Source organism: Vulpes lagopus, chromosome 10, assembly GCF_018345385.1.
Source record: "Vulpes lagopus strain Blue_001 chromosome 10, ASM1834538v1, whole genome shotgun sequence".
In the NCBI taxonomy this organism is placed as follows: Eukaryota; Metazoa; Chordata; class Mammalia; order Carnivora; family Canidae; genus Vulpes; species Vulpes lagopus.
Window position 1 is genome coordinate 20,838,485 of NC_054833.1, and position 9,662 is coordinate 20,848,146.

The 9,662-nt window shown below is 53.0% G+C and overlaps 2 protein-coding genes across 15 annotated transcripts in view; one reads left to right on the top strand and one right to left on the bottom strand.

The window, feature by feature from the left end:
- Positions 1–7,008, bottom strand: part of FARS2 (phenylalanyl-tRNA synthetase 2, mitochondrial) — a 502,588-nt gene extending 495,580 nt beyond the window's left edge. For 5 of the 11 annotated variants that reach the window (XM_041772861.1, XM_041772868.1, XM_041772862.1 and 2 more), the window contains exon 1: positions 6,906–7,008. The gene's annotated coding sequence lies outside the window, so the exon portion shown is untranslated. The remainder of the gene's footprint in view (positions 1–6,905) is intronic. The other 6 variants (XM_041772865.1, XM_041772864.1, XM_041772866.1 and 3 more) reach the window with 4 other exon arrangements.
- A 396-nt stretch (positions 7,009–7,404) lies between these two features.
- Positions 7,405–9,662, top strand: part of LYRM4 (LYR motif containing 4) — a 163,909-nt gene continuing 161,651 nt past the window's right edge. For 2 of the 4 annotated variants that reach the window (XM_041769883.1, XM_041769884.1), the window contains exon 1: positions 7,405–7,720. In XM_041769883.1, coding sequence (XP_041625817.1) covers positions 7,635–7,720 — 86 coding nt within the window. In that variant the 5' untranslated portion in view covers positions 7,405–7,634. The remainder of the gene's footprint in view (positions 7,721–9,662) is intronic. The other 2 variants (XR_005990099.1, XM_041769881.1) reach the window with 2 other exon arrangements.

The window sequence follows — 9,662 nt, forward strand, 5'->3', positions numbered from 1 at the left end:
TCACACTCACAACATTAAGAGGGCTTAAAAGAGGAAGATCTGTGTGAAGTTTGAGAAGGTGTCTTTGAGTATTTCTTAAACTGATACCAGACAAATTAGAAAAGGGAGAGTACATTCCAGGCACTTGGGTCAGCATTTGCAACTGCCCCCTCAAGGTCATACTGGCTGTGTTAGTGAGTTTATACAGACTTGTTTAGACTTTATTCAAAAAATGCTGCAGGGAGTGGGAGGAGGGACTGGTGGTACCTAGCCGGCTCAGTTGGAAGAGCATGCAACTCTAGATCTCAGGATTTTAAGTCCAAGTCCCATGCTGACTGCAGAAATTACTAAAATAAATAAACTTTAAATTTTTTTTAATTTCTTTAAAGATTTCAGTTATTTGTAAGAGAGTGAGTGAGCATGAATGGAAAGAGGAGCAGAGGCATAGGGAGAAGCAGACTCCCAGTTGAGCAGGAAGCCCAACACCCTTTTGGAACTTGGCCACAGCAACTTCTTGCAAGATACATCCATGAAGGCATGAGAAACAAAAGCAAAAATGAATTATTGGGACTTCATCAAGAAGCTTCTGCACAGCAAAAGAAACAGTCAACAAAACTAAAAGACAACCTACAGAATGGGAGAAGGTATTTGCAAATGACGTATCAGATAAAGGGCTAGTATCCAAGATCTATAAAGAACTTATTAAACTCAACAGCAAAGAAACAAACCATCCAATCAGGAAATGGGCAAAAGACATGAACAGAAATCTCACAGAGGAAGAGACAGACATGGCCAACAGACACATGAGAAAATGCTCCACATCACTGGCCATCAGGGAAATACAAATCAAAACCACAATGAGATACCACGTCACACCAGGGAGAATGGGGACAATTAACAAGGCAGGAAACCACAAATGTTGGAGAGGATGTGGAGCAAGGGGAACCCTCCTGCACTGTTGGTGGGAATGTGAACTGGTCAAAGAGTTAAAAATAGACCTGCCCTACGACCCAGCAATTGCACTGTTGGGGATTTACCCCAAAGATACAGATGCAATCAAACGCCGGGACACCTGCACCCCAATGTTTCTAGCAGCAATGTCCACAATAGCCAAACTGTGGAAGGAGCCTCGGTGTCCATCAAAAGATGATGGATAAAGAAGATGTGGTTTATGTATACAATGGAATATTCCTCAGCCATTAGAAACGACAAATACCCACCATTTGCTTCGACGTGGTTGGACCTGGAGGGTATTATGCTGAGTGAAATAAGTCAGTCGGAAAAGGACAAACATTATATGGTCTCATTCATTAGGGGAATATAGAAATTAGCAAAAGGGAATAAAGGGGAAAGGAGAGAAAATGAGTGAAAATATCAGTGAGGGAGACAAACCATGAGAGACACCTAACTCTGGGAAATGAACAAGGGGTAGTGGAAGGGGAGGTGGGCGGGGGGTTGGAGTGACTGGGTGATGGGCACTGAGGGGGCCGCTTGGCGGGATGAGCACTGGGTGTTATGCTATATGTTGGCAAATTGAAAACCAATAAAAAAAGTTACAAAAAAAAAAAAAAAAAAAAAAACCATGGGGCTCAATCCCATAACTCCAGAATCATGACCTGAGCCAAAGACAGATGTTTAACTGCCTGAGCCTCCCAGAGACCCCCAAAATTATTGAAATAAGAATGATGCAGTGGTTTTTTTTTGCGGGGGGGGGGAAGATTAGCATAAATTACTGTCATATAAATTTACACTGAATATTTTAAAAGAGCTGTCAAGACGACAGAAAAAGATTTTCAGAAAACAGTGTAATGTGGCACCCACGGACTCTCCTCTACAAGGTCTTTAACAGAGGGACATTCGAACTCAGCTTGGACATCCTGGTGAAACTGACCTTATTGTCATGAAATGTATTAATCCTGGACAGTCTACCCAGATGCTTTAAAAAGTAGGGAGTATAGAGAATTCCTGGAAGGCAGGGCTCTACAAATGAGAGTGGCACCATAACAACCAGGTCTCAGGAGGCTCGAAGTGCTCTCACTGCACCTGGAAACCAAGGTATGAATGGGATTTCTAACAGAGCTTAACATCATCAATGCTCAGGCACATGCATTTATTTCACAGTGCTCAGAGACCTGAAATAGATACCAGTGCCTGTACCTGGAAATGTCAAGGAGGGAAGAAAGTATGCCTGATAAGCTTTCTTCTATATTGCGATTTCTCCATTTTCACTCTCCCCTGCCGTCCAGAATTCCAGGAATCGTTATAAAGATATTCTCCCAATAAATGAATCCTTATTAACTGAAGATAACTCTGGATCACTGCCTGTCAATATTATTGCAATTCATTTCACACAAGCCAGGTTTTTATACTCTTAAATATTAATTAACTCAAGCTCACAATTACACAATATACAGGACACAGGTCTGCCCTGCTGAATTGCTTTAGTTGTGCTCAGCAAATAAATTTTTAAATTAAAAAGCTATGAAATATTAAATCATATAAAAGTATTCACTATAATGGCAGAGAATTCATGACTTCTCTGTTTAGCTTTTAATGTTAGTAACACCCTGCAGCATAATATTGCAATCTACTGTTTGTAAACGTCCCCCCAAAATTCACATTAAAATCCTAAGTTAAAAACCAAGGTGATGGTATAAAAAGGCAGGAACTTTGGGGTGATTAGATCATGAGGATTCCTAAGGAACAGGATCAGTACCCTTATAAGAGGCCCCAGAAAGATCCCTTGCTCCTTCCATGTGAGAACACAGTAAAAAGGCAGCCATGTATGAATCGGTAAGCTCTCAGCAGACACTGAGTCTACCAGCACCTTGATCTTGAACTTCCCTGCCTCCAGACCTATAAGGAATAAATTTTTGTTTATCGGCTATACAGTTTATGATATCCTGTTAAAGCAGCCCAAACAGACTAAGACAAGTATCAAGGATTGTGAAATAATAGAAAAAAAAAAAAAAATATATATATATATATAGGGTCTCTACCCCCAGTTCCTGTCTCCTACAACCTTGTTTTATTTTCCAAAAGGCAACAATACTAGAAGCATCTCTTGTTCTAATATTTGGTCTTTGACCCCAGCCCTGACACAGGGATCCTGAAACCCTTGAAAATTCCTAAGTGTTAAGAGCATTAGGAGCATCATTTATTCTTAAGTGAGTCTGGGTGGGCTCCTGTAAGGCTCCTGAGGGAAGCTGGTTACCAGAAATACCAAGCCATGATTAGATGCTCGGGATTTTCAGCCCCACCACCCCCCAAACCCGCTTCTCTAGAAAACAAGAGGAGCTAGAAATGTTGTTACTAACTGATCATGACTACGTGAGGAAGCTTCCATAAAATTCCAATAGTATGGGGTTTGCAGAGCATCCAGGTGAGTGAACACATCCACACAGGAAGGGTGGTTCACCGCAACTCTTTTTTTTTTTTTTTTTTTTAGTTTTTATTTATTTATGATAGTCACACAGAGAGAGAGAGAGAGGCAGAGACACAGGCAGAGGGAGAAGCAGGCTCCATGCACCGGGAGCCCGACGTGGGACTCGATCCCGGGTCTCCAAGATCGCGCCCTGGGCCAAAGGCAGGCACCAAACCGCTGCGCCACCCAGGGATCCCCGGTTCACCGCAACTCAATGGGGACAGAAGCTCTTGCACTCAGGACCCTCTCAGACCTCACCCTATGTATCTCTTCATCTGGCTGTTCATCTGTATGTTTATCTCAACCTTTAATTAACTGATAATCTGTTTCCTTGAATTTTGTGAGCCTCTCTAGGAAATTATTCAAACCTGAGAAAGAGGTCATGGAAACCTCTAATTTGCAGACAAAGTGGACAGAAGGTGTGGGTTACCTGGGGACCTACTACTTGTAATTGGCATCTGAAGCAGGAGGGAAGGGAGGGCAGTCTTGTGGGAATGAGCCCTTATTAACCTGTGGCATCTGATACTGCCTTTGAGTATCGTCAAAATTAAGCTGAACTGTTAAGACACCCGGCTGGTATTACAGAGGATTGCTTTGGTGTCAGTAAAAACCCCACACATCCGGTGACCAGAGGTGAAGTGTTCTGTTTTGAGTAGTTAAGGAGACAAATAGGAAAGAAACACATAGTAGGAAAGAACTGTAGGATTTTCCTTTACAAAGATGTATCTCCTCCCTCCAGGAAAACAGTCAATGTCATGGAACTCAGTTACTGAATATCAGGAGACATCGACCTGGTATTTTGTCAGTGATTAGCAAAACATAGGCTGTTTTTTTCTTCCAAACAGGATAGTCAACACTGCAGATACTAAATGTTTTCTGTAAACGACCAACTAATCTGGACAAACAAGAGATGGCAGGTATTACTCCCCACTCCAAGAAGTCCATCAGAGCTTCAAATGGGTCTTTATAAGAATTACTGACATGTTTGTGAACTGCCTGGCAAAGCTGCTGGAAGAGAAAATGCACTTTGAATAAATAATAGCTGTCATTACCATCACACATAGCTGGTTGATTAACAAATCATTAGAAAACATACAAACAAAAAAACATCATTCCTTTAAGTTATCCCTCATAACTAGTATAAAAAATGAAGGTGATCTGTAGCAGAATACTACCATAAACCACACTGTGAAAGAATTCTGAAGTTGGTAGGAGTCTGTATTAGGAAAAAGATGGTTTCTTTCCTTCAGAAGGCAAAGAATTTGTTTAAAAAAAAAAAATCCTCTAGAAGTGACATTTGATACACTTTACATAAAATCGATTGTCAGTTTTATTGCTGCTGCCACAAGGGGAACTCTTATCCTCCAATCAATGAAGTTAGACTATATAGCTGCTTTCTAACTTTCTCGGAGAACAGATTTTCTTAGGTATATTTGAAAAGAGCTTCTATAGAAAGGTGAGTCTCAGAAATTCCCCATGAGGTAATAATATCTGTGGCACATAAGAACAGACAACCTAAAAAAGGTATTCGATGTAGGTCTTTTCTAAGACATAGTTATAGGGAAAAAAATGGTAATAGAAAAAAATGTAAATTTCTCTTAAAAGACTAAAAAGCTAATATAAAAATCAACATTTGCGATTTTCTGAATATTTGTCAGGGGCTAACCAGTTAGCTTCACAAATAAGTGGGAATCCAACTAAATTAAACTTCAAATACATCTGAAATTTACCCATGTTATCCAAGAAAAATTAAAACACCTCAAACTCCTGAAGCTTCCACTGAAGACTGTCTGTAAAGCAGTGTAGCATCACAGCTAGGCAGATCATATCCTGGGCCAATGCCTACCCTCCCCGCTTCCTAGCTGCTTACCTCCAGCTCAGTAACCTAACTTCTCAGCTTCCCTGTCTTTAAATGCAATTAACAGCTTTCTTTCCCATCAAGGTTCCAAAGGATTAACTGAGATCCTACAAGGACTCAGCTGGCTTCAGCCCTTTCCGGGTACTTCTCTTGCACTCACCGTCAAGCACTCTCCTACTCCCTCCCTCATAAGGCTTCAGGGTTCTGTAGACCAGGATCATCTTCCCCTAGCCCTCACTCAGATTCTTTCCTTTACCCTTTGTACGGGTAAACCTACATTCTTCATAACCATCTTACTAATACATCCACATATCCAAATCCTGGAATTCCTTTCAAGATTTAGCTAACCTGGGGATCCCTGGGCAGCTCAGCAGTTGAGCTCCTGCCTTCCGCCCAGGGCATGATCCTGGAGACCTGGGATCAAGTCCCGCACCGGGCTCCCTGCATGGAGCCTGCTTCTCCCTCTGCCTGTGCCTCTCTCTCTCTCTCTTTCTCATGAATAAATAAACAAAATATTTAGAAAAAAAAAAAAGATTTAGGTAACCTAAATTCTCTCAAGCAACATGAATACCATCTCCTCCAAAAGGCCCCCTAATTCCTACAGATCAATGCTTCTCTACCAGACTGCAACCAATCACCTGGGGAATTTTTTTAAAAATCCCTGAAACTGGGAACGCTGGGTGGCCCAGCGGTTTAGCGCCTGCCTTTGGCCCAGGGCGCGATCCTGGAGTCCCTGGATCGAGTCCCACTTTGGGTTCCCGGCATGGAGCCTGCTTCTCCCTCTGCCTGTGTCTCTGCCTCTCTCTGTGTCTCTCATGAATAAATAAATAAAATCTTAAAAAAAAAAAATTATTTTTGGGGGACACCTGGGTGGCTCAGCAGTTGAGCGCCTCCCTTGGGCCCAGGTCATGTCCCCGCGGTCCCGGGATCCAGTCCCGCATTGGGCTCCCTGCATGGAGCCTGCTTCTCCCTCTCGAGTATGTCTCTCATGAATAAAATAAATAAAATCTTTAAAATAATAATGATAAAAAAAAAAAAGTATGTTCTCTTCCGTGCCTTTTTTTTTTTCTTTTCAAACGCCGTTGCATCCTAAGGAGTAACGTTACCAAGTGCACCTGGGTGCACGCAGGGACACCAGGTTGCAAGTACGCTGACGGGCGCTTCCTGCCCTTAAAGTCCCAGAAAATACCAAGTTCTTGATGAAACGCAAAAGCTACGTTAACAATCATCAGGTCGGCGGGGCAGCCCGGGTGGCTCGGCGGTTAGCGCCGCCCGCAGCCCAGGGCGTGACCCCGGGGTCCTAGGATCGAGTCCCGCGTCGAGCTCCCTGCATGAAGCCTGCTTCTCCCTCTGCCTGCGTCTCTGTGTCTCTCGTGAATAAATAAATAAATCTTTAAAAAAAAAATCATCAGGTCGGCTAAATGCACGGAAGCGGCCCCGGCGCCCCAGGTCTCCGCGGGCGCAGCAGCCCGGCCCCGGCGCCGAAGGACCCAGGACCCTGCAAAGCTCGAGAGCTCAGAGCACAGGCGGGGAAGGGGAGCCCCGCGCCCCCGACCGCGGCCAGGCCAGCAGTCGCCCACCGCCCGCAGGAGACCCAGGCACCCCCAAGCACCCCCCGGGCACCCCGCGCTGCGCGCTGCTCACCCCCCCGGGAGGCTCCAAGCAGCCACCGCACTCGCAGCCTCAGCGAGACCCCCACAGCTCCCTGGGCGCCGCCATCTTGGCAAGAGAGGGGTCCTTGCTCTCAAGGCCCCAAGCCGGTCGCCCCGAGCGGAGCCGGACAGCAAGGAGTCCCTCGCCCCCACCGCCTCGGCGGCCCCCGCGTCGCGACCTCGCACCCCGGAAGCGCCCTGGCGCTGGGGGCCCACAGACACGCGCGGGAAAGTAAAGGCGCCCCCGAAACCCGGCTCGGCCCCTCAGGCAGCGCGGAGGGCAGCCCCAGCGCGAGGGGGCGGGTCCTCCGCGGCCGGGGGCGGGGCGTCGAGCGGCGGCGCGCTCGGTAACCATGGCAACGCGGCGGCGGGCGCCTCTCGGGCGGCTGGCTCTGGGCGCTCCAGGCGTCCTCGGGCTCGGCCCCTTCCCCGCGGCTTCCCCTCTGCCCGCCTCGGCCCGCGGCGGGGGGGGGGGGGGGGGGGGGGCGGCGGCCGCGCCCGGGGCCCGCCTCCCGGCCGGCGCCTCCCCCTCGGGCTGCCCCGAGCCCGCCTGCGCCCGCCTGCGCCCGCCTGCCGAGCTCCCGGCCCGCTGGCCGCCCCGGCCCGGCCCCGCCGCGCGGTTCAGCGCGTCCGCGGCTTTGCCGAGCGGGTTGGGTGACGTCGGGGCCTTCCCGAAGACGACGCGCTTCGCGGGTTTGTTTGGTTTTTCCCCCTTTCCAAAATGGCAGCCTCCAGCCGCGCACAAGTGTTAGATCTGTACCGGGCGATGCTGAGAGAGAGCAAGCACTTCAGCGCCTACAACTACAGGTGACGCGGCGGGCGGCGGGCGGCGGGCGGCGGGCGGCGGGCGGCGGGGCCGGGGGCCGGGGCCGGGGGCCGGGGGCGGGGGCCGGGGGCGGCTTGTGTCTGCCCCGCGGCGGCGGCTTCGGGCCCGGGTGCTGAGCCTCCGCCGCCCACCTGCCTCCCAGGCCGGCCAGCGCGGTCCGAGCGCCTCGGGGGGAGCGAGGGGCGGAGACGACACCTGGGGGCGGGGGGCGGGGGGGCCTCGGACACCTGGGGGGGAGCAGGGGGGCCTCAGACACCTGGGGGGGAGCAGGGGGGGCCTCGGACACCTGGGGGCGGGGGAGCAGGGGGGCCTCGGACACCTGGGGGGGAGCAGGGGGGCCTCAGACACCTGGGGGGAGCAGGGGGGGACCTCGGACACCTGGAGGCGGGGGGCGGGGGGGCCTCGGACACCTGGGGGGGAGCAGGGGGGGACCTCGGACACCTGGGGGGGAGCAGGGGGGGACCTCGGACACCTGGGGGCGGGGGACGGGGGGGCCTCGGACACCTGGGGGGGAGCAGGGGGGGACCTCGGACACCTGGGGGGGAGCAGGGGGGGACCTCGGACACCTGGGGGGGAGCAGGGGGGGCCTCGGACACCTGGGGGCGGGGGGCGGGGGGGCCTCGGACACCTGGGGGGGAGCAGGGGGGGACCTCGGACACCTGGGGGGGAGCAGGGGGGACCTCGGACACCTGGGGGGGAGCAGGGGGCACCTCGGACACCTGGGGGCAGCAGGGGGGCCTCGGACACCTTGGGGGAGCAGGGGGGGCCTCGGACACCTGGGGGCGGGGGAGCAGGGGGGCCTCGGACACCTGGGGGCGGGGGAGCAGGGGGGCCTCGGACACCTGGGGGGGAGCAGGGGGGGCCTCGGACACCTGGGGGCGGGGGACGGGGGGGCCTGGGACACCTGGGGGGAGGGGGAGCAGGGGGCCTCGGGCACCTGGGGGAGGGGGAGCAGGGGGGGCCTGGGACACCTGAGGGGGAGCAGGGGGGCCCCGGACACCTGAGGGGGAGCAGGGGGGGCCTCGGACACCTGGGGCGGAGCAGGAGGGCCTCGGACACCTGGGGGGGAGCAGGGGGGGCCTCGGACACCTGGGGGCAGCAGGGGGGCCTCGGACACCTGGGGGGAGCAGGGGGGGCCTCGGACACCTGGGGGCGGGGGAGCAGGGGGGCCTCGGACACCTGAGGGGGAGCAGGGGGGCCTCGGACACCTGGGGCGGAGCAGGGGGGCCTCGGACACCTGGGGGGAGCAGGGGGGGCCTCGGACACCTGGGGGCGGGGGAGCAGGGGGGCCTCGGACACCTGAGTGGGAGCAGGGGGGCCTCGGACACCTGGGGCGGAGCAGGAGGGCCTCGGACACCTTGAGGGGGAGCAGGGGGGGCCTCGGACACCTGGGGGGGAGCAGGGGGGGCCTCGGACACATTGGGAGGCAGTGGGGCCTCCGACACCTGGGGGCGGGGGAGCAGGAGGTCCTCTGACACCTGAGGGGGAGCAGGGGGTCCTCTGGTACCTTGGGTGGGGGGGTAGGGACCTGTCTGACACCTGGGGGGAGAGCAGGGACCCTCTGATACTTGAGTGGGAGCAGGGGGGGGGCCTCTGATACCTGGTGGGAGCAGAGTGTCCTCTGAAAACCTCGGTGGGAGGGGAAGCAGGGCGCCCTCTGAAACCTGGAGGAGGAGAGAGCAGGGGGGAGGGGGCTCGCCCTTCCTCGTATCAGGGAAGAGATTCCGATCCTGTGATGGCTCCCTGGGTGGTTCTCTGGGGGCCGCTGACCGCTGCGCTTCCGCAAGCCTCAGGCTCAGGGCCGGCTTGTGGCGCGTGCAGAACTTCCCGGGGATGGAAGAGTTGGTCGTGGAAGCAGCAGCCTGTGGGAAAGCTGAAGCCTCGCTGCGGCGAGGTGCCTTGACTCGCTTTCCTGGTTGCAAG